Source organism: Neomonachus schauinslandi, chromosome 13 (assembly GCF_002201575.2).
Source record: "Neomonachus schauinslandi chromosome 13, ASM220157v2, whole genome shotgun sequence".
Lineage (NCBI taxonomy): Eukaryota > Metazoa > Chordata > Mammalia > Carnivora > Phocidae > Neomonachus > Neomonachus schauinslandi.
In genome coordinates, this window is record NC_058415.1 from 92,975,022 (window position 1) to 92,997,445 (window position 22,424).

The 22,424-nt window shown below is 61.5% G+C and overlaps 4 protein-coding genes across 9 annotated transcripts in view; 2 read left to right on the forward strand and 2 right to left on the reverse strand.

The window, feature by feature from the left end:
- The first annotated feature begins 63 nt into the window (after positions 1–63).
- Positions 64–1,652, forward strand: SSNA1 (SS nuclear autoantigen 1). Its single transcript, XM_021690997.2, has 3 exons — positions 64–188; positions 665–864; positions 1,114–1,652. The coding sequence occupies exons 1-3, from the start codon at positions 137–139 to the stop codon at positions 1,222–1,224; spliced, it is 363 nt and encodes a 120-aa protein (XP_021546672.1). The 5' UTR covers positions 64–136; the 3' UTR covers positions 1,225–1,652.
- A 1,313-nt stretch (positions 1,653–2,965) lies between these two features.
- Positions 2,966–11,426, reverse strand: TPRN (taperin). Its single transcript, XM_021691007.1, has 4 exons — positions 9,562–11,426; positions 3,764–4,001; positions 3,577–3,683; positions 2,966–3,469 (listed from the first exon to the last, which is right to left on the reverse strand). The coding sequence occupies exons 1-4, from the start codon at positions 11,374–11,376 to the stop codon at positions 3,407–3,409; spliced, it is 2,223 nt and encodes a 740-aa protein (XP_021546682.1). The 5' UTR covers positions 11,377–11,426; the 3' UTR covers positions 2,966–3,406.
- A 2,356-nt stretch (positions 11,427–13,782) lies between these two features.
- TMEM203 (transmembrane protein 203) lies at positions 13,783–15,321 on the reverse strand. Its single transcript, XM_021691025.1, has one exon. The coding sequence runs from the start codon at positions 15,077–15,079 to the stop codon at positions 14,669–14,671; it is 411 nt and encodes a 136-aa protein (XP_021546700.1). The 5' UTR covers positions 15,080–15,321; the 3' UTR covers positions 13,783–14,668.
- Positions 15,322–15,358: 37 nt separating this feature from the next.
- The window catches only part of NDOR1 (NADPH dependent diflavin oxidoreductase 1), a 9,857-nt gene continuing 2,791 nt past the window's right edge, over positions 15,359–22,424 (forward strand). For 5 of the 6 annotated variants that reach the window (XM_021690970.1, XM_021690971.1, XM_021690972.1 and 2 more), the window contains exons 1-6: positions 15,359–15,585; positions 15,937–16,014; positions 20,485–20,582; positions 21,692–21,790; positions 21,877–21,978; positions 22,069–22,278. In XM_021690970.1, coding sequence (XP_021546645.1) covers positions 15,451–15,585; positions 15,937–16,014; positions 20,485–20,582; positions 21,692–21,790; positions 21,877–21,978; positions 22,069–22,278 — 722 coding nt within the window. In that variant the 5' untranslated portion in view covers positions 15,359–15,450. The remainder of the gene's footprint in view (positions 15,586–15,936; positions 16,015–20,484; positions 20,583–21,691; positions 21,791–21,876; positions 21,979–22,068; positions 22,279–22,424) is intronic. The other variant, XM_044920330.1, reaches the window with a different exon arrangement.

A 22,424-nucleotide genomic window follows, 5' to 3' on the forward strand; every position in this document is an offset into this window, starting at 1 on the left:
GCGGCGCGCCGCGATGACGCACACGAGAGGCGCGCGGCGGTGACGTGTCGGAGCGCGCGCTGTCCCAAGGCAGCGCGCAGGCGCGAGCGGCGATGCGGTAGCGGCGGTTGGAGCGGTCGCGGCCCCGGCGGCGACCATGACCCAGCAGGGCGCGGCGCTGCAGAATTACAACAACGAGCTGGTTAAGTGTGAGCGACCGCGCGGCGGGGTCCGCCGGGCGGGCTGGGAGGGCGCGGGGCTCGCCGGCTTGCAGGCCCCGGCGGTAGCGGGCGCGCCGCGCGTGGCCGAGCGGGGTGCATGGTCCGTGCGTGGGGGTCTCGGCTCCGACGGCACCCGAGGCCGTGCGGGCGGGCCCGGCGCACAGCCGCCGTGCCGCACACCTGGCGCTGGGTGTCTGCGGAGCGAGCGCAAGAACGGACCGCTGGAGCGCGCACTGCCTCCCTGGCGCACGCCCGAGGGTCTGGTGCTGGGCTTTCCTTGACCCTAGAGCCCCTGGGAGGTGGGACACCAGCCTGGCTCGGGTGGAAGGTGGCCCGGCCAGCACTGGGCCCTCCAGCACGCTTCTCTCGTAGCAGGCGGGGGGCTCCAGAGTGGGAGGGGTGCTGCGCTCCTTCCTGCCCTGCCTGGGTCCACAGCGCCTGCCCTGCACTCGGCCCTCCCCCAGGCATCGAGGAGTTGTGCCAGAAGCGAGAGGAGCTGTGTCGGCAGATCCAGCAGGAGGAGGATGAGAAGCAGAGGCTGCAGAATGAGGTGAGGCAGCTGACGGAGAAACTGGCTCGAGTCAATGAGAACCTGGCGCGCAAGATTGCCTCTCGCAACGAGTTTGACCGGACCATCGCGGAGACAGAGGCCGCCTACCTAAAGGTGGGGCTCGCGGCACCTGGCGGGGTGGGCGGGGGCTGCATGCCGGCTGGCCGGAGCTAACCTAGCCTGGCTTCCCAGGGTGCGAGGAAGGGCCTTTGGGCTAGACTCAGGGGAAAGGGGCCCTGCTGACCCTGTCGGACCCTCCCCTCAGGGGCTTCCTCTCCGTGCTTCTGCCCCAGGGGCTGGCGCTGGCCTGGTGGGAGCTTCCTGACGGTGGACCGGTGGTGACCATCACACGTCTGTTTGCAGATCCTGGAGAGCTCGCAGACTCTGCTCAGTGTCCTGAAGAGGGAGGCTGGGAACTTGACCAAGGCCACAGCCTCAGAGCAGAAGAGCGGCGGTGGGGGCAAGGACAGCTGACCGGCCATAGGCCGGAGGGGCCTGCCCCCCCGCCCCGAACCCGTCAATGGCTGGGCCTCTGACAATCTGTCTTCTACGTGTCTTTGCTCTTCACGGTAGCAGCTGCCTCCTTTCACTGTCTTGGGTACCAAGAGGCTGTTGCCAAGCTCCACCCGCCCCAGGTGATGAGGACAGCCCTGGGCACAGCCCACCAGGTAGGGGTCCTGGCCCTGCAGGATTTGGTTTGGCCAGGCTCTGGGTCACTCCTGCTCAGGGCCTGAGGACCCCACATCCCCCTGTGCTGCCAGTAAACCATGCTCCCTAGTCTCAGCACCATGGCAGTGCGCTCACCATGGTGCCCAGGCCAGGGGAGTGGGCAAGGGGCTGGGGCCCTCCACCTTGGAGCTTGGCTTGGTAGCCTATGACTGTCAATAAAGATTGTCTTTGTAAAGATACACTACTGCCTGTGGTCTGTGTTTTGAGTGTAGGACTGCCGGACACCCCCAGAATTGATACGAGCCCCTGCCCAGCTGTGGTACGGCTCCTCCTCGGGAGAGGAAAGCCTGGAGCGGCTTTTCCCATAACAAGACCTGTTGGCTTTGAAGACAGAGTTGAGGATACCCTTGAGCATTTCCTGTGACCTTGTCACCCACTCTTTCTCCCCACCAGGGCTGCTGGCCCCTCTTCCCCAACTCCACTTAGGCTACCCTTTGGGAGGTGGTCTGTCTATTGGTCCTGGTCTGTGTCATGCCCTATGACCAGCACAAGCTCTGGGCCAGGGAGACGCGCTCTCGGCACAGGGCCTCCAGACAGGGCTGCCACCCCCCAGCTCCAGGATTCTGAACTTAGCCCAGTGGCTCCGCTGCTTCCCACTGTCCCTGGTCACACTAAGCATGCACGCTTCCAGCCTTCCACGCTGCCTGGGGCCCAGTCCTCCATCCTGAGTCCTCTCTGCGACCATCTGCTGGCCTGTCAGCCCCTATGGGGTCCCTACGACTACTGCTTGGAGGGGTTAGGCAGGTTTGGGAAGCATGTATTGCTTGAGAGGGTCTGGAAAAACCCGGGCCCACCCCGCCCAGGAAAACACTAAAAACACCCTCCTCCTTCCCAAGCTTGGCCAGGCAGCATTCCTCATGGGCTTGACTCTTCAGGGGGGATACACTTGTGTTCAGTGCCTGGACCGTAAACAGCCCCAGCTCCCCAGCTCCAGGCTGCTACTGAGCAGGCGGCTCTGCATCTCCCATCACCGCTCGGGATCTGCTGGGTCTGCCTGCCAGCCGCTAGCACCGACCCCAGGGAAGTGGTCTGCCTGCCACAACCTTGCTGCAGGTTCCTGTGGGTCAGGTAGCTTTCTGAGCCACACAGGGGGCTCTGCCCAGCCCCTGCCCGCTCCTCATCCCCTCCCAAGCACTCCCATCCTGCCAGAGTGCCAGGCTCCAGAGCAAGCCTGAAGTGCCCCTCCCACCACAGCTCCCACTGTGTCAGCCCTGGTTGGGAGGGGGCAGCCCCAAAGGCCAGAAGTGCTCGCAGGAAGGTCCCTCTCCCAGACAAGGGGGTGGTAGGGAGTGAACGCCTGGACCACCAGGGTTGCAATGTTTGGGGGTGCCACACACGGCCACCCCCATACCCGGGCACAGACGTCCTAGCCAGGCTCCCACGTACCCTCCTCCCCGCTGCCAGGGCCTCGGGGGAGCCCCCCGGGCCCAGCCCTGCTCCCTGCTTCTCCGGCCAAGGACCACACGGTAAGGCAGAAGTGGCCTTGTCCAGTGCTATTTATTGAATCCATCATCAAACACAAGACTTGCCATTTCATCACAAAGAGGGTGGGCGGGTTGAGGTCTGCTGTTGGGGGGTGCGGGCTGGGAATGGCTTGAAGCCCCACAGAGGACAGGCAGCCAAGCTGGCCCTTCACACACATCGGACAGCTGCCGGGCATGGTGTCCAGCAGGACCCTGTCCGTCCTCCACAGGCAGTGCCCCAGATCAGGGCTGGAGAGCAAGACTCAGCCCCAGGGGAGGCAGGAGCCCCCAGGGCCCTAGGCTCAGGCTGAGCACCAGCACAGCTGTGAGGCTCCAGGAAGGGAGGGTGGGATATGGCAGGGCAGAGCCTGGCAGGGCAGAAGGGGGGTGCAGAATGAGGGCAGGGCTCCTGGGCACTGCCCGGCTCCCAGGGCTCAGCCTTGGCCATCCTGGCAGGGCCGCGGTCAGAAATAGAGAGCTGGCTCGCTGCGGAAGTCTGAGAAGTCGTTCTGACTGGCAGGGGTGAGCTGAGAGAGAGGGACACGGAGGGAGTGGATGGGGCTCATCCAGGCATTAGAGACCCACCCCATCCACCCTGTCCCGTGTCTGCCCTCCTGGTCCCACCCCTGCTCACCATGACCTCCTTTGGTGCGGGCTCTCCCTCACTTGGAGCCTGCTCCAGCGTCTGCCCCTGCCATTTACCGAAGGTCATGGAGTGCTTTGGAGTGTAGCTGGACAGGCCTGCGGGCCGAGAGGCACACGTGTGGATGTGTGGCCCGGGCGACCCACTGGGCCACCCGTTCCAACAGGCGGGCACTCACCTGAGCTGCCGTCCGGCAGGCGAGGGCTCTCAGGCCCCACACTGTTCACAAAAGTGGCTCGGGGCAGGAAGAGCGCAAAGGGCTTCTCCACCACCCCATCTGAGCTGGACTCCTCCTCCTCCTCCTCGTCCTCCTCCACCCCTTCCTGGGCCTCAGCCTCCTCCTCCTGCACCAGGGAGCTCTCAGGAGGGTACTCAAACGTGGTCTGCAGGCGCTTGTCATTGAAGGAGATCTTCATCTACGGGCAGGAGGCACATCAGCGGGGCCCTGCTGCCTGGCCACCAGCGGGACTTGAGCCCGACCGAGCTGGGCCCAGTGACCCCGAAGAACATGGTAGAGATTGTCAGGCCCAGGCGGGTAGCAGAGCATGCCATCAGCCCTTCAGGAGCTGAAAGGCGAAGGAGCTGCCCCTCATCAGAGACAACTCCTTTACCTGTCCCCTGTAGGCCCGGGCCAGAAGGACCCCAGGAAGACTGGGTCTGGATGCCCATGGCAACCCAGGGCCAGTGTGTCTAAACACCTGCATCCCAGGCCCCACCCATCGCTTCCCACCCCGGGGCCAGGGTCAAGTCACCTCGAGTAGCCTACCCCTCCCAGGACCAGATCGAAGCCAGCAGGAGCCCAAAGCCTCAGGGTCTCCAGAAGCTTCTATGGCAGCTCTAGGGCAGGAGCAGGGTCCAGGCGGACCGTACTTCGGGAGGCCCACATTCTGGGAGGCCCTACCTTCTCAGCTACCAGCAGTTCTGCTGTCGGCTGGGGCCTCTCTCCAGGACTGAGTTCACATCTTGGCTCGCTAGCCACCTGAATGAGGCTGCCTGCACAGCTCAGCACGGACACTGCTGCTGGGCAAGGACCGGGCACACCCAAGCCCCAGGGTCCCCACAAAGTGACAAAGCAGGGTGGCTGGCACATCCAAGCCCCAGGAAGGCGGCACCAAGGCCATCACCCTGTTTTACAGACTGAGTCAGCGTTAGAGCAAAGCTGCTCCCAGTGGGGGTTGTGGGGACCCTTTCCTCCCACCTGGACTACCCACGTGACCCGAGTCCACCCTGTCCACTTCGCAGGCTACAGAATTTCATGCCTGAGCAAATCCTCTCGTCTCCCAACAGCCTCAGAGTCCAGGCCAGGCTGCTGGCTCTGAGAGGAAGTGGGGTCAGGAAAGAGCAGGACTGCAGGCAGACCCTCGCCCTCCTTGACCCAGGACTCCCCTCCCCAGCCACAGGCCCCCCAGGCTTGCTCAGCAGGGCTCAGCCAGGCCCGGCAGGTTGGTAATGAATCCGAGAGCCACCAGCCTGCAGCAGATGGGAACAGCCCTATGGGAGCTCGAAACATTAAACTCCCGAGCACAGGACACCAGCAGCCGGCTCAAGTTCCTCCTTCTCCCTTGGAAGGAGCCGGAGTCAGGAGCTGGGCCCCCAGGCAAAGCACCATGGGGCCCGGGGACAGCAGGACGGCCTGGGCAGCAGAGGGACCCCCCAGCACTGGTCTCAGGGGGCAATGCCAGGCTGAGCCAGTGTCCAGAAACAAGGGCACCTGTTCCTGGCACCCCACCACGCTCCTCCCACAACCACCTGTGAACACACAGCCCCCACAGCCGTGGGCATCCCCATCTCAGCATGGTGCACACACAGACATCCGCTGCGCAAATCTCAGGCCCAGGCCCCGTCTTCTTTGTCCCGGCTGGCTGCACATACGAGTGGTCATGGATAAGAGCAGGCAGGTGCAGACCACCTGAGTCAGGCAAAACCAAGAGCAAAATACCTGCTCCTGTCACTTGAAGGTGCACTGTCCCTCTCTACCTGCGCTGCCCTGCCCCCACACAGGCCCGCCCCAGCCCTCCAGCTGCCCCCACCCACCCAGGCCTAGCAGGACAGAAGCCCAAGCAGGACGGGACTGCCAACCCAGGGGCCTCCCCCTGCCCCAAGGCCCCACAGTGAACAGGGCTTCCAGTCACCCCTGGGTCCACAGCATTGTCCTCAACGACCCTGGGCCCTCCAGGCCCATCCCCCACCACTGAAGACAAAGGAAGGGCTGGCTGCCAGGGCCTGGCTGGATTAGCATGCCCTCATTAGTCCACATGACCAGCTCCTAGTGGGGAGACCGAGGGGGCTGGGCACACATGGGGCACTGAGCCTGGCACGGCCTGGCCAGGCAGGGGCGGGCGGTGCTCCCAGGCCACTGTCTGCGCCCAGCTGGGGCCCCGGGCTTGGGTCACATCCCATCTCCCCTTCAGTCTCCACACTCTACAGCCCGGTGGGGATCACAGGCCTCCTTGTGGGTGCAGGTCTCTGGGTCACAGGACAGCCTGTGATGAATGCTGCTGGGAAGGGGCCAGCCTCTAGCCCCAGGCAGACGAGCTGGGAGTGGCCAGGGGCTGGCACTCATGCACACCTGGCTGGGGGGAGGGGGGGACTTTGCCCGCTGCGCCAAACGTAGCCGGCAGGTGGTTCCTGGATTGGCCCACCTCCCACAGGCCCTTTGCCCCCCTCACCCCGCCCTACCTGTGCACACCCAGCTTGGGTTACTGAAGGGCGTCCACCCTGGACTCTGGTCTGGGAGCTGGGTTCAACCAGCCCGTGCTGATGGTGAGCACCCGCCCTGCCCTCGCTCCCCAGCACACAGCCGCCTCCTCCCATCCCCCACTCAGTCTGCACTCTGGGGCACAACAGGACCACCCCACACAGCCTCTGCCAAAGCTCCCACACCTGCTTCCTGATGCCCCCAGTCAAGTGCAGCACCAGCCCAGGGCAGACCCTCTGCCAGTGGGGAAGCTGGTGGAGCAGGGTCCAGCCTGCTCTCGTGGCACCGGGCTTTAGAAAGCCCACATGGGGGCGGGGGGGCACCTGCAGAAGACCTGGGGGAGGGGGAAGGGGGGAGAAGGGGGGGGCGGGACTCGGGGGGGGTGGGAGGGTGCAGAAGAGCAGGTGGGGGGGGCGCCTGGGTGGCTCAGTTGGTTAAGCGACTGCCTTCGGCTCAGGTCATGATCCTGGAGTCCCGGGATTGAGTCCCGCGAGCGGGGAGTCTGCTTCTCCCTCTGACCCTCCCCCCGCCAAATAAATAAATAAAATCTTTAAAAAAAAAAAAAGAAGAGCAGGTGGGGAAGCAGGTTCCCGGGGCAGCTGGCTGCACCACAGCTCTAAGACCCGAGTGAGGCTGAGGGCCACGACCCGGCCAGCAAAACTGGGGTGTTGGGGTGGCACTTACACCACAGGTGAGGGCAGATGGCCTCGGCTGTCGCAGACTGAGCTCTGGGGACGCTGACACACTCAGGCTGCGCAGAGAACCAGCAGGTAAGGAGGTGAGGAGGGCAGGGGGGAGGGGAAGGAGTCATCAGACATGCAGGAGCCTGGCCGGGGGCACCTCACAAAGGGGAGAGGCCCACAGCACCAACCCAACAACCCTGTGGGAGGCGGGTGAGGAGAGCGGCTGGAGAGTCCCACCAACCACCACCTGGGGGTTGGGGCAGAGGTGAGAGGGGGCATGGCCACCACGCCCCACAGCAACTAGCCCCTGCCTGGCTGTCAGGGGAGGGACAGAAAGGACATCTGCAATTCTGCCCAGAGACAACCAAGTCGGGACAGGTCCCCCCAGGCAGGCCTCCCAGGTTACACTGTCCAGCTGGGCACCCCCACCACCCTGGACAGGGCTATAGCCCTCCGAGGCCCAGCAAGGGCACAGCACACAGACCTGCCGGCTCCGGGGCAGGCTGCCCAGGAGAGCCATACCTCACCTGCCACCTGGGAAAGGCCCCAGCCCCTCCCACCATTACCCCAGTCGGCCAGCCATGCAGGGGTCAAGGTGAGCAGTGGGCCCAAGGTCCCCAGTCGGGAGGGGGGCGAGCGGACAATGATCCAAGCCACAGGCTGGCTGGAGTGGTCCAGCAGCCCAGGGTCCGGAATAGCGGGAGCAATGCCCAGGGGCTACAGTCAGGAGGAACTCCAGGGAATGCAGACTGCTCTGAAGGCTGGGCAGCCCCACACCTCTGCCCCACGCAACAGGAGTTCTGGCTCTTCCTGGGCAGGGCAGCTGGTGCAGGGGGTGGGGCAGTGCTCACAAGCCAGAAGTCACCTCCGATAGATTGTGCTGCTCTGGCAAGGGCTAGCTTGGCCGCTTGGCCCTGCCAGGCAATCCATCTGGACCCCCAACGCCCTCAGGCTGGCACAGAGATCAGGGCCAGGTTGGTCTGAACTGCTCTCCACTCTGGGCCAGGGCCTGCTTCCTCCCATCACCTCCTCCTGCCCTTCTCACCCCAACCCTGCCACAAATGACGCCCACAGCACTTTCCCCAGCTGGGGGAGGAAGGAGTAGGGGCTCTAGAAACAGAAACTAGCACTCAATTCCTGCCCCACGGCCTCCAGCCACCCTTAGGTTCCTCAACCACAAAGTGGGGGGCTGTTATCACCTCCACTTCTTGGGGCCAGCAAGGAAAGGTACTGCCTCCCAGTTCAGGGTCAACAGTCAGGGAGCAGGAGTGGGGAGGTAGGGCTGAGGACCACGGCAAAGGGCAGGAGCGAGGGTGGGAGAGTTGTGGCCCATAGCACTAAAGAGAGGGTGAGTCAAGGTCAGGCAGGCAAGATGGGCCCACCGGAAGTACCAAAGGCAGGTGGGTGTGGACGCCTGTCCCAGCAGATGGAGCGGGCGGGAGCACCAATGCCCTCACCCAAGGAGGAGGGGAGGATACATGCAGGAAGAGCAGTGCAAGGCCAACCCATGGCAAACAGGGAGGAGGTAGCTCACGTGATTAGACAACCAGCCCGTACCAGCGACGGGGGGCTTTGGTGACACAAAGCACATCACCACCCCCATCGCCCCAAGGAACTTGAGGGTGGTGGCAAAGGCAGCTTCAAGGGAGCCAATGGAGAAGCCTGCCAGGCGCCATCTCAGTTCCAGGGCAAGGCACAACTGCCCCGCGTCTGCTGATGGGGTCAGGTGGGGCTGGCTTTGGAATTTGCCCCTGGGCCGGACCCAGATGCTAGAATGACCAGGAAGAATCTGAGGAACGTTTCCTTGAGCCCAGAGGGTTCCAGGCCACTGGGCAGATGGGGATTAAGGCTCCAGCAGGGCTCCTGGTCTTGCAGCTGGGTCTCTGCCTGAGGCCCATCCTCCCCAGTGAGGGGGAGGTCTACACTGCTTCCAGCATCACACCCGAGGCCTGGCACACACTAGAAGTTCAAGAAACACTTGCATGAAGCCAGGTCCTGCTGAGCTCCAGGCCAACATGCCTTCTGGGGGAGTTGACAGCCTCCCACTGAGTGGTTCCCAGTGCTGCACCCCTAGGCTGACAGTGGGGTAGGGATCTGACCACACCCAAATCACAGGCCTCCTGTGCCTTCCCACTTCTGTCCTGGCACTTGCGACCCACATAGGCCAGGACTCCAGAAGGCCAAGAAGCCAGGGCCAGCGTGGGACCAAGAGGCCCAGAACTACTTGTTCCAGCTGGACCCACGATGAGACAGGTGTGCCCCACCAATTCCAGATGCAGCCGCAGGAACAGAACGGCAGCCATGGTGCTGGCTGGACTGACCTCCCCACAGCCTTACAAAGTACACCTTACGCTGTCCCCTCTGGGCCATTAGGGCTCTACTGGAGCCCAAACCAGGGATCCTCCCTCCCCAGCTCAGCCCCTCCTGGAGCTTGCATGGCCACCCAGTCCAGGGTCTCCTCTGGTCCACAAAGAAGCCATCCTCCAGCCAAGCCCAGTGTCCTAGGAAGCGGGCACATGCTAGACCCACAGCTGTGACCCGTCACCTCTCTCTCCCTCCCAGCCAGTGGCTCTCCCCCCTGCTCCCCTCACTGACCTTCTTTCTCGAGGAGCCAGCCTTGGTGAGGCAGGACTTCTCTAGAGCCAGGTAGCCACCAATCACCTCAATCTCATGCACGGTGGGATAGCGCTTCTTCAGTGTGGTCCCCAGGGCGGCAGGGGGATCTGACAAGCTGCCTGCCTCCTCCTCAGCCTCCTGTGGCCCGGGCTCCCCATTGCTCTGCAGGGACCCTGGTTTTCTCTTGGGCACCACAGTGAAGGTGTTGCCACCTCGGGGCTGGCGCCCTGACGGGTGCCCAGGCCCAGTGGGGTGCGGGTGGTACCAAGGAGGCCCACCAGCCCCCAAGCAGTGCAGTTTGGCTTCTTGGGGGACCTCATCCTCTGAGTCCACCTCATCAATGAAGGTAACAGGCAACCCTGGCCTCCCTGGCTCCCTGCCGTTCTTGGCCAAGCTGGGAACCCCGAGGCCCTGGGCAGGCTTAGCTTCAGCAGCAGCTGGCGGACACAGGGATGGTGAGGACAGCCTCTGCTGTCGAACAGCCTGGTCCACGAGGGCAGTAGCTGGCGTGGGGGAGGCCCCCTCCTCGACCCCCAAGGGGATCCTCCCTCCGGCAGGCACGCTATCCCTTCCAGGCACCAGCTGGGCTTCGAGCTCCAGGCTTTGGGAGGCCCAGCCAACCTCTCTCTCTGGCAGCCCCCTGGCCTGCCTCCCTTCAGGAGGAGGGGCCCCAGAGTCTTTGCGCTTGGGGATGAACACGAAGGAGTTTCGGGAGTTCACACGGAGGCTGGCCAGGGCCCGGGCCTGGAGGTCCCCAGCAGGGATCCTATCCATGTCTGGCTTGGAGGCCGGCCGTATCTCAAAGGAGTCATTGGCGCTGGTGGCCGCGGAGACCCACTGGCGCTGGCTGGGAGTGGCACTGGCGGGGCTGGGTGTGGGCAAGGCCAGGGACGCGGCTGGAGTGGCACTGGGGGTCCCGGGGCTGGGGGGCGGGTGGACGGGGGCCTCCCCCGACTCCACCTTTGGCTTCCACTCGCCCGGCCCAGGCGCAGAGCCCGCGAGGCCGTTGGCAGCGCCGGCTCGGGACGCGGGGGCTGCAGGCTCGTTGCGGAGCGGGCGAGGGCCCGCGCTGCGGTGCAGGCCCCGAGGGTGGACGGTGAAGGAGTTGCTGCCGGTCTTCTGCAGGAAGTCGCTGCGCCGCGCCCCAGGGCCTGTACCACGGCGCTCAGGCTCCAAGCAGGCGGCGCCCTCACCCACGCGCCGGGCGGCGGGGCCGGGAGCAGGCGGTGGCTGCGGCGGCGGGGTACGTCCGCGCTCCGGGCTCCCGCGGCGGATCGGCGCGGCCGGGGCGTCGAACTTCTGGAGCAGGCGGCTGACGCGCCCGGGGGGCGGCGGCGGCGCCTCGTACACGAGCACCTCAGCGGCGCGGATGCGGGCGGCCGGGCCAGGGCCCGGGCCGGGGCCGGCGGGCGGGAAGCCCGGTGCCGACTCGATGATGAGGATGTTGTCGGCGTGGATGGTGCGCACACCGGGCACGCGGCGGTACAGCTCCAGCAGGTGTTGCACCGGCCGCGCCCCCGCCGGCCCCTCGCCCCCGCCGCGCCGCGTCCCGCGCCGCCGCTCCGATTCGAGCCGCATGAACGGGTTCTCGCGCAGCGGGCCCAGGCTCTCGGCCAGCACGAGCCGCTCGGCCGCCGGCTCCGAGGTCTCCGCCGCGCCCGCCTCCGCCCCAGTCTCGGGTGCCGCGCCCCCGCCCAAGGCGGCCAGCTTGGCCCGCTTCCGCTCCAAGATCTCCCGTTTCCAGGCGGGCAGCGCGGCGCGGGGCCCCGGGCCCGGCCGCCCCAGGCCGGCCATGCTGCGGAGCGGGCGCCGGAGCCAGCGCTCGCGCGGGGAACTGCGGTCTCCGCCCGCCGCCGGCCTTCGCGCCGCAGCCACGCCCCCCGGCCGCCGTCTATTGGGGAGGGGCCGGCTCGGACCCGCCCCGCTCCCCGCGGCCCCACCTATGGCAGAGGAGAATGGCCAGCCGCGCTGATTGGAGACTGCGCTCCCTGACCTCTCTTTCCCGGGGGGCCTAGTTGGATAGCGCCAGTCTCCGAGCCGGTTTCCATTGGGGACTGCCCTCCTGGACACGCCTCCGACCCCTCGCCGCTCATTGGCGGCCCCACTTCCGCCTCTGCGCCATTGGCCTGCGAGGACCGGAGGGCGGAGCCCGGCGGGGCTGGGTCCAGGCCGGCAGTGCCCCCCGTGACCCTGGGCCCAGCTATGTGGGTGACGTTGGCTGGGCTCGGTCGTTCCTCACCGTGCCAGCACCCAGTCCACCTGTTCCTCACGCTCAGAACGCAGTGGAAGAAGGGCCTGCCCAGGACTGGAAAGCTGTCCCCGCTGGTTCAGGGACTGCCCACCTGTGGTCCTAGGTCCTCTGCAGGACTTGGAGAGGCTAATGCTGGAGCCCCACGCAGTGCTGAGGAACTGCTTCTCAGGAACCCCTAACTTTTGCCAGCCCCCAGAACTCACTCTGTTGTTCACACAAGTAGCAGAAGCCCTACCCCACACTTTGCCATCCAGGGCCCACTGAGCAGGAACAGGAGTGCAGAAGCTGGAGAGAGAAAGCTCTCCAATGCAGACAGCCAGGAAAGCCAGGCTGTACATTCCACCCTGTTGCCTCCCCACACTCCTCTTTCATCTTCTGAACTTCCCCCATCCCAAGGCTAGGAGGGGTGCCAGTGACCTTAAGGGCCCAGCTTTCTTGCCCTTGCCGTGAAGAAGCTCACTCCCAGCACCCACCACACTTCTGAGGCCCAGTGAAGCCAAGGGGAGATGAGATTAGGGGGCACTGACACAGAGGGATGCTACCTGCCTTCCCCTCAGCTCTCCTGCACTCAGCACTTGCTCAGTAATGGCACCACTGCATTCTATGGCCCTCACCTTTCAGGGACAGGGCTCCAAGGACACCTGGGGCTCCACATAGACTGCGGGCAGGTTTCAACCCGGGGTGCCCTTCTCAGCTTCCGGGCCCCATGGTGGTCTGCACTACAACTACTTTAACATTGACTTACTCCTTTCCACTCTACTAAGCCAAGAAAATAAACTGGATTTCAGCCTTCCAGAAGTCAAGTGTCTCCTTTTCAGGACTCTGATCAAATCACTTTTCCAAAGGAAACTAAGCCGTCTTATGCTCATCACTTTTATAGCAACAGGATGGCTCAATTCTGAACTACAAAATAAAACAGGATACAACAAAACATGCAACCTAAAAATAACATTAAAAGAAAACCCACTCCCAGGGCACCTGGCTGGCTCAGTCAGAGAAGCATGCGACTCTTGATCTCGGGGTCCTGAGTTCGAGCCCCACATTGGCTGTAGAAATTACGTAAATGAACTTTAAATAATAAAAATATAAAACAAAACAAAGAAAACCCACTGGCAATGTTCATCTTCTGATTTTGACACAAATTGTGCCAATCCTGGGTAGAAAACATTGTTGTAGCTGTGGGACAAACCAAACCAGTCTCCAACGCAAGCCTCTCAATGGCTCAGGCCATGCAGCATCCATTCTAGGCAGAGGGTCACAAAGCTGCTTCACTAAAATAAAGGTCTGCAAATCTGTTCTGTAAAGGGCCAGACAGTAAATATTTTATTTTTAGGCAGTTCTCACCAGGGACAGCTTTGTCTCCCAGACTTTTTAATGTATGGAGACACTTCTGCTTGTCACAAGTGAGGGGTGCTCCTGGCGTCTAGTGAGTAGAGGCCAGGGATGCTGCTAAACATTCTACAATGCTCAGAACAGCACCACTCCCCACCTCCCCACCCCAATCAAAGAATGGTTTGACCCAAAAGGCCAAGAATGCCAACTGCAAGCCACATTCACTTGCTGTCACATGCTCTTTGTTTTTATAACCCTTTGAAAATGTAAAAAATCACTCTCAGCTAATGGGCAGTACAAAAACAGGCCTCAGGCCATAGTTTGTTGACCCCTGCTCCACAGCAAGGCCTATAAAGACCACACACTGGCAGGAAGACAAGGCTCTGATGTCACACAAACTATTCAGCAGTGCCTCAACACAGGCCTACCCTATGTTGTCTTCACCCTGGCTCCCCGGGCAGGAAGACAGGCTTCTCCGAGGGAATGCCCCCATCCACCAATGAAGCTCTAGTACATTCCAGTCTCCCACAGTTTGTAACCAGCTACATGACACAGGGGGCAGCATCTCAGCATTCATCTGATTTCACCCTCAAGAGCTCAGGCAACCACTGCACATCTCAGCAAAACATTCTTATTTTATTTTTATCTCAGCAAACGTTCTCATTTGGCACCTGACTGGCATTAAACTAAAGACCCCAGCCCAACAAACGTGGGCCAAGACCATGTGCAGGTCTCAGTGCCTGTGAGCATCAAAGCTGTTCCTCTCTCTGGTCCCTTAGGGAGGCCTCAATCTGTCTCAGGTGTACTAACAGTGCTGGCCACAAGGTGGTGGAAAAGTTGCAATCGACTGGGATAGGAAGCCAAGCAGTGCTTTATAAGCGAAGTTCTCTCAGGTGGCAGATCTCCAAATATAGGGTCCCAATCATGCTTATTCAACATACTCTGTCTGCCTGGGCTGGAATGAAGAAAGGGCCATCCTCCCCAGGGGCTCAGGGGAGGAGACACAAGCTCGTTTACACCACTTAGAGCTCAAGCATCTAAGTCTTGTCTGGATGGATGGGGCAGTGGGCTCTTAGGTCAGCGCTGCTGGGCAGAGGAAATCCCCGAGTCCGGCTTTGCAGCCTTTGCACAAGGAGTACTCTTCCAAGATCCATGAAAATACTCAGAGCCCATCGGGGCATTTTACATATATGCAGTTTCCAACTGTCAGAGGAACTCTGCACTGTCTGGCCTGGGTCCTTCTCAGCATCTCAATTCAGGATTAGCTATTCAAAGCATGAAATAACAAGAAATACATTTTAAGGATCAAGGCTGCTCTTTTTTGCCCTGCTGAGGGAACAATTTTAGACATGATTGGTATAGAGAAAATTGGGCACTCGCCAGGGCAGGAGCTGACTTTGCTTTCAGACCCAGACTTCTCCTTTGGTGCGGTGGAAGTGGGACCTCAGCTTGGGGTCCAGCATCCTAGCTATCCAGAGTTCTCTCTCCGGCCTTTCTGCGAGGCTAGTTGACCCGACAGGCGCGGATCATGAGCAGCTGCAGGAGAATGAAGACTGGAGACGTGATCAAGCCGAACCAGAGCTCCCGAGTCTGTTCCACCAGCTTCTGGCACAGTAACATCTCGAAGACAAACTTGAGGCTAAGAACCGTGAGGACCCAGAAGAGGCGGAGCACGGCCAACCGCTTCTCTCCGTCCTGGAAGAGGCGCACGGACACGATGGTGGTGAAGTAGGTGCTGAGCCCATCGGCGGCGAAAAAGGGCACAAACACGTTCCACCAGGAGAGGCCGGGGGCTAGGCCGTCCACACGCAGTGCCAGCAGCACGGAGAACACCATCAGGGCCAGCAGGTGCACGAAGATCTCGAAGGTGGCAAAGCCCAGCCACTGCACTAACTCCCGGAGGGAGAAGAGCATCGCGCCGGTTGAGCGCGGGCCGGGGCCCGGCCGAGCGTCCCACCGGTGGAGCTGCGCCTCCTCTCCCCGCGGGTCTCGCCGGCGCCTGCCGCCGTCGCCGCTGCTGCGAGCGGGAGACAGCGAGCGGCTGCGCCTGTCCCGGCCCTCGGCCCTGGCGTGCCGCCAATACCCTGGCCCTGGCCCGGGACCCAGTACTGGCCGCGAGCGGATGCCCGCCTCTCTCGGACGCCATGCCCTGCAGGGCGCGGCCTGAGGGCGTCACTTCCGGCCATCACCGGAAGTCGGAAGTCCACGCAGGTCAGGGCCGCCCAGGCTTGCGGGAGCTGTTAGCAGGCCCGGTACCTGGGTGCGGGCCTCTCCCGGTCGTCCCGATGCCGAGCCCGGGCCTTCTGGTGCTCTTCGGCAGCCAGACAGGCACGGCTCAGGATGTGTCGGAGAGGCTGGGCCGCGAGGCTCGGCGCCGGCGGCTCGACTGCCGGGTGCAGGCCCTGGACTCTTACTCAGTGGTGAGGGCGCCCTAGGGCCTCGGCGGGGAGACCGAGCCGGCCTGGGGCGCCGCCTCCCTCCGAGCCCTCGACCGCAGGGCGCCGCATTTTGTCTGACCGCAGGCCCTTCATTTACGGCGGGTTTAGGGGGCGGGAGAGCCTGGGACAGTGGCTTGGCTTAGCGCGTGGAGGGAGGGAGCAGCCAAGGTGGGAGGGTGGAACCTGAAAGAGAAAAAGGGCCGGCCGGCCGTTCGCGGGCGCTCACTGAGACCTTTTGTCCGACCACCGTGAGCGAGGGAGAGGGCGCCAGGCTGCGGAGAGGATGCCTAGTCATTACAGCCCGAGGTCTTACACGTGTGTCTTTTTGTTGAGGTGAATCTGATAAATGAGCCCCTGGTGATATTTGTTTGTGCAACTACAGGCCAAGGAGATCCCCCTGACAACATGAAGGTAAGGCCGCCCTGAAGGCTTTCTTTGCTCAGGAGCTCAGATCACTGCCCTGGACCCTCACTCTCTTTTCTTTGCCTGGAGAGCCCCAGAAGCACAATAAACACTTGCCCTCCCATACCTGCTGCTGCACGTCAGCTATGGATTGGGAAGGGTATCTTCGGATGGAGCTGGGGCTCTGGCTCTGGCTGTCCTCCCTAATAAACTCTTCACAGGCCACCGAATAGCCTTGTTCTCCATTTTAACCTGTAATGTTTTCTCCAGGGCTGTGTATGAATCAGGTCTGGGTCTACGTGTGTATTTCAAAACTGGTGGACCTTCCCAGAACATTCTTCAATTCTTTGAACATCTTTTGAGTACACATTCTATTCCAAGCATGATCTAGTGCTGGGAATCCAGCCATGAACCTATTTCTGTCCTCATGGAGCTCACCTCATAGCACAAGCAACAACTTTCACAGGCAGTTACAATACTAGGAGATACATGTTGCCAGGGAAAGTACCAGATGTCATGGGGGCATTCATAAAAGCTATCTAGCCCAACCTAGGGGCTCAGGGAGAGCTTTCGAGAAGAAAGGCGTGTAGGCTAAGTCCTGAGGATAAGTGGAGGCTGGCCAGGCAAGAGGGAGAAGCCTGTGCAGAGGAGAAAGACCACCTCTGGGAAGAGTAGAAAGCAGTTCAGTAGGACAGAGCCAAGGAGAGCATCAGGGTGGGAGGGGAGAAGAGAGGCAGGAAGCTGGACCTGATCCCAAGGAGCCCAGCAGCCACAGTAAGGTGGATGGACTTGAAGTGAAGGGCTGTGGAATCCACTGGGTGACACAGTCACATTTGTACTCTAGCAAAACTGCCACTTGTCAATAGGGGAGGACAGGCTATAGGAGAGTAAGAACAGCTCCAGAGTATGCACAGTGCAGGCAAGACTGGCGACCTGGACCAGGAGGGTGGCAGGCAGTAGAGAAAAATAGACACACTCTGGAGATGTCAGGGTAGAATCGAGAGGACATGGAATCAAACAGGGATTCGGGCTCGGGGACCAGAATAGCTGGTAGTTCCAGGCACAGAGATAGAGACCAGGGAGGTCAAGTGCTAGGAGTCATCCAGGTCGAGATGCAAGGTTGGTGTGGAGCTCCAACCGAGCTACTTCCTAGCAAGTATCCTGGGTGAGGCATGAGAAAGGAAGCTCTCCCTCTCTCCTGGGACAGGTTGCCCTGAAAACCAAGGGCATGAGAGGTGGAGGAAAGCCTGTGAGGGGCAGGAAAGTGGCCCCAGCAGCAAAAAGAGGGAGTGTACCAAATCCAAGGTCAAGGGCACAGAGGTGACTTCTGAGAGGAAGGTTTCCAGCACTCAAAGCTGCACAGAAGTAAAGTAAGATAAGGCCTGAGCAGCATTGATAGGGTTTATCGGCAAAGGGACTGCTGGTGACTTTGGGGAGAGCAGTTTCAGTGACTCACAGGGAGAGAAGTGAGTCACGGGGTCAACAACTAAGTGAGTAGAGAGAATCTTAAGAATGTCTCTACATTAAACAAAAGGGGCGCCTGGGTGGCTCAGTCCGTTAAGTGTCTGACTCTTGATCTCAGCTCAGGTTATGATATCAGGGTTGGGAGTTTAAACTCCACGCCCAACATGGAGCCTACAGGAAACAAAAGATTCTGGCTGTGATTGGGGCTAAGGGGTTGGAAAGAAAGTATTAATAAGATGAGAGAGATGGGGCGCCCGGGTGGCTCAGTCAGTTAAGCGTCTGCCTTCGGCTCAGGTCATGATCTGAGTCCTGGGGTTGAGTCCTGCATCGGGCTCCCTGCTCAGCAGGGAGTCTGCTTCTCCTTCATGCCTCTCCCCCGCAGCTTGTGCTCTCTTGCTTGCTTGCTCACTCTCAAATAAATAAATAAAATCTTAAAAAAAAAAAAGGTGAGAGAGACCTGTTAAATGCTGGGAGTGGGGAGACTGGGGGAGAAAGAGGCTTAAGATTGAAGAACAGGGTCACAGCGGGAATGATATAGGAGACCTGGGGCCGAGACCCCAGCACAATCAGGAGGGGTCTCCTCAGACAGGAAGAGGGACAGAAGAGAAGGCAAATCTGGCGATCAAAAGCAGGAGGTGAAGGGTGGATACCCAAGACACAGGGCAAGGGAGGGGAGGGGAGACAAAGACTTCTAGGAGGTCAGCTGGGGTACAGACTGGATATCAGACACCAACAGCACGAAGGAGGTGATGGTCATCCCTGGATGAGGGTGGACAAGGAAGATGGCAGGCATAGACCCCACCATGGAGGTGGACAGGAGAGAGCCCTCCCCAACCACAGCAGGGCCTGGAGGCTCCTTGGAGAGGCTGCAGAATGAGGTCCCAGGGACACGGAGGAGGGGGCATGGGTGCTGCTGAAGACCCGGCTTAGTGACCAGCTGTGTACTAAATGCTGGCTGCCTTGCCTTGGTCCTCAGAACCCTGAGGTCAGGCACGGGCTCCCAGGGAGAGGACGGGGGAGCCCTCTGTCGGGAAAGAGAGTAACCACAGCGGAAGACCCAGCAGGATCCTGGCCATGAAACCCACACTGGGTGACAGGCCCGAACTCACGGTCTTCTGTCAGCTTCTTAAGTCCAAGGGGACCGTGAAGAACCACCACACCCTCAGGGAAGGACGCCACTGAAAGAGACCAAGACAAGCGCAGACGTTACCTGGAGGAGCAGAGACAGGGCAGACCCTCCAGAACCCGGCACCCATGGGACAAGAGCACAGAAACAGGACGAACCCGGAAACAGAGGAAATGGTCTTGAAAACAATGTCAGGAAAACTTGAAAAGATCGAAGAGTGGAGTTGAGACATTCTACTGGAATGTGTAACAAAAAATGAGCTAGGACACAAATCAAAACCCTAAGGTCATTCGAGTAACCTCAGAAGGTGAACCACAGAGTGGGAAGAGTGGGAAGAAACTGACCAAAGAGAGTCACACAATGTCCCAGAACGGAGAGAGCCCGCCCACGCCTGGGAAGGGCCTACCTGGATGGAAAGGCTCCCACCAGGCATGTCATGGTGGTTGCAGTTCTTGGGGACAGACAGCAGGGCACGGGAGGACACTGGCTTCTCGGCCCCCGTGGCCTGGCTGGACCAGCTTGGAGCAGGGCCTCGGGCTCTTCGGAAAGAGGATTTCCCGTGGAAGTGTGCCCGCTAACCTGCCGGTCCCTGTGAAGGGAGGGCCTGGGCATGCTCAGATGCAGAGCTGTGAGAAGTGTATGTTCACTGGGCTTCTCAGCAAGCACCTGAAGGACGTTCTCTGCAGGCTTCCGGAAACCGGTCTCTAAGGAGGAGTGCGCAGGAGAGGTCCCCGGAGGCAGAGCGGGTGTAGTCCCCAGCAGCACAGTCCTTGGGGAGGCCAGGGGTGGCCCAGGGCCAGTGGGCAGAGCTGTGCCTGGACAGGGCCAGGGTCCCTCCACCCCAGTGGGCCTCTGTCTCTAGAGCTAAGAAGCAGAAGGGAGGTGGAGTGCAGCTCAAGTCCTGGACCGCACACAAGTAGGTGTCACCAGGGCTCAGGCCACCGCGGGCTAAAGGTGATCTGTGTTGGCAAAGTACCTCTGGAGGCTGGGACAGAGTGGCCCAGGACCGTGAGGGGCCCCCGGTGGGAAGGAGAGGCACCGGGCTGTGACCTTGGGGGTCTGGGATGGCCAGACGATGGGGATGAGAGTGCCCTGGGGAAGGCACAGCTCTGGGTCCTCAGCCTGCACAGCGAGTTAGGTGGGAAGCCGAGGGGGCAGCACTGAGTACCAAGCATGCTGATGGGAGCTCGGGGTCCGGAGGGGGCTCCGAGGGAGAGAAACTTCACCTTCCACCGAGGGGGTGGCTAGGACCACTGGGGGGCCGCAGGGGTGCCTGTGGCCGCCTGGGGTTCAGAGCTGGGGGTGGAGGGGCCTTCAGGACACAGGACTCTTGGTGCGGAGGCGTAGCTGTGCCCAGGGGAGACCCGAGCAGAAGCAGGGGCTTCCCCCACCTTGGGGAGAGCTGAGGGGGGCAGGCAGCAGCTGTGGCCTCCCCACTTTGGACCCCAGCAGCCTTCTCTCCGAGCCCTCTGCCCAGGATGGGGTGAAGCTCCACCTTCTGGTGGTGGCTCTGGGGCAGCTTGCTTGCTTTTTTTTTTTTTTTTTAAGATTTACTTATTTGAGAGAGGGAGGGGAGAGAATCTTGAGCAGCGTGGTGCCTGGCATGCGGCTCAATCCCACGACCCTGAGATCAAGACCTGAGCTGAAACCAAGAATCGGAGGTTCAACCTACTGAGCCACCCAGGCGCCCCCCGGGCAACTTTGTTTTTTATGATTTTGTGCCTTTTCCCAATTTTTTTTTGCCATCCTGATAGAATAAAAACCGGTCTTGTTTTAATAACAAAGGTCTAGAGGAGCAGGGTGGGTCCAGCATGCACCTCTTCCCTACCCTACCCTGGGACCTTGGTCGTCTAGAGCAGGGCCTCTAACTTGGCTTCTTCTGGCTGTAGAACTTCTGGAGGTTCATATTCCGGAAGAATCTGCCACCGACCTCCCTCTGTCAGATGGACTTTGCCGTCCTGGGCCTCGGCGACTCCTCATACGCCAAGTGAGTAGGGGCGGGAGGGCTGCTGGCCCACAGGGACTGTCCTCGGGGTTGAGCACAAAGCGTCCTGTTAGAGGGACGGGTGACTGGGCCCCCAGGGCTCCTGCTGGACCTTGGGCCGGGACCAGGCTGCGCATCCTGCTTCCGCAGGGGCCACCGGGAAGCAGCTAGGTTTCGAAGGGTGCGCAGGGCACAGACCGGAGGCTGGCAGGGCAGCAAAGTGGGGATGTCTTCTAGGGCAGGGGGTGATGTCTGGACCTGGCCAGCATCCTAGGTGGACATGGGACCCAGGGCAGCAAAGGCCTACTGACTCTTCGCACTCTTAGGAAAGCGCGTAGTCGGGAGATATTTGGGCGTACAAAGAGCACGGAGAGCAGCGCAGTGGGGACAAGCGAGGGGCACAGAAGGCCCCCAGCCCCTGGGAGCCACCCCCAAGGCCACTATTTCCCTGGGTATGGTGGAGTGACCACCTCTTAGATCTTCAGGACACATCTATGTCCTAAGCTAAGGGTACTGTTGCTTTTCCTTCTTTTTTTTTTTTTTTTTTTAAAGATTTTTTTTTTTATTTATTTGAGAGAGAGCACATGAGAGGGGGGAGGGTCAGAGGGAGAAGCAGACTCCCTGCCGAGCAGGGAGCCCGATGCGGGACTCGATCCCGGGACTCCAGGATCATGACCTGAGCCGAAGGCAGTCGCTTAACCGACTGAGCCACCCGGGCGCCCTGTTGCTTTTCCTTCTTAAAGCAGCACCGAGGGCTTTGCATTTAAGGGTATGCCAGTCGTCAGGTCACTGAATCGTGGAAACCCCCCACCTGTGTGGCGCAGGGGCTGAGGGAGGGTGGGTGCCGCCGCCTCCAAAGCCAGGTGCGGCCGGAGGAGGGCTGGGATGGCAGCGGTGTGACGCTCCTCTGCGGGGGAGCTTTGTTCTGTGCCTCCCGTAGACACTTGAGCGTGGCGGTGCAAACACAGACACGAGGGGGCTGGGGGGTGGGGAGCCCCTCCTGCTGACAGCGTTCCCTGCGAGGCGCTGTGGGCTCGTTTGGGGCTGCTTCCCCTTCGCCGCCCTGCAGCCCCGGGGCTGGGGCCTGCCCGAGCCTCGCTCTCTCTCCAAAGGTTCAATTTTGTGGCCAAGAAGCTACACCGTCGGCTGCTGCAGCTTGGGGGCCGCGCCCTCCTGCCCGTGTGCCTGGGCGATGACCAGCATGAGCTGGGGTGAGTGGAGTGGGGGGGGCGCTGCCCTGCAGGCCCAGCCAGGAGCAGGGGCCCCTCAGACTAGCCCTCACACGCTCTCTCCCCAGGCCTGATGCTGCCGTCGACCCCTGGCTGCATGATCTATGGGGGAAGGTGCTGGGGCTGTACCCCGTGCCCCTTGACCTTGGCACGATCCCCGCCGGAGTCCCGTGAGTGTGGGCCGACAGGTGCAGTGGAGCGGCCAGAGGCCCTGCCGGCAGACTGACTGGCAGCCTGACCGGCGTGTGCCCTCTCCACAGTTTGCCCTCCAAGTTCACACTGCACTTCCTCCTGGCGGCCCCCAGGGTGTGCTCTGAGGGGCAGCGCGTGGCCGGCACAGACCCTCAAGGTCCCCCGTCCGAGCAGCAGCCCTTCCTGGCACCCATGGTCACCAACCAGAGAGTCACTGGCCCCTCACATTTCCAGGACGTTCGGCTGATGGAGTTCGACATCACGGGCTCCGGGCTCAGGTGAGGGGCCCGAGACACCAGGTGGGCAGTCGAGGGCTGTGGCTGTGGGGCCGTGGCTGGGGGGCCGTGGCTGGGGGTCTGTGGCGGGGGGGGCCAAAGCCGGGGGGCCCGGGGGGGGGGGGGGCGGCTGGGGGGCCACGGCTGGG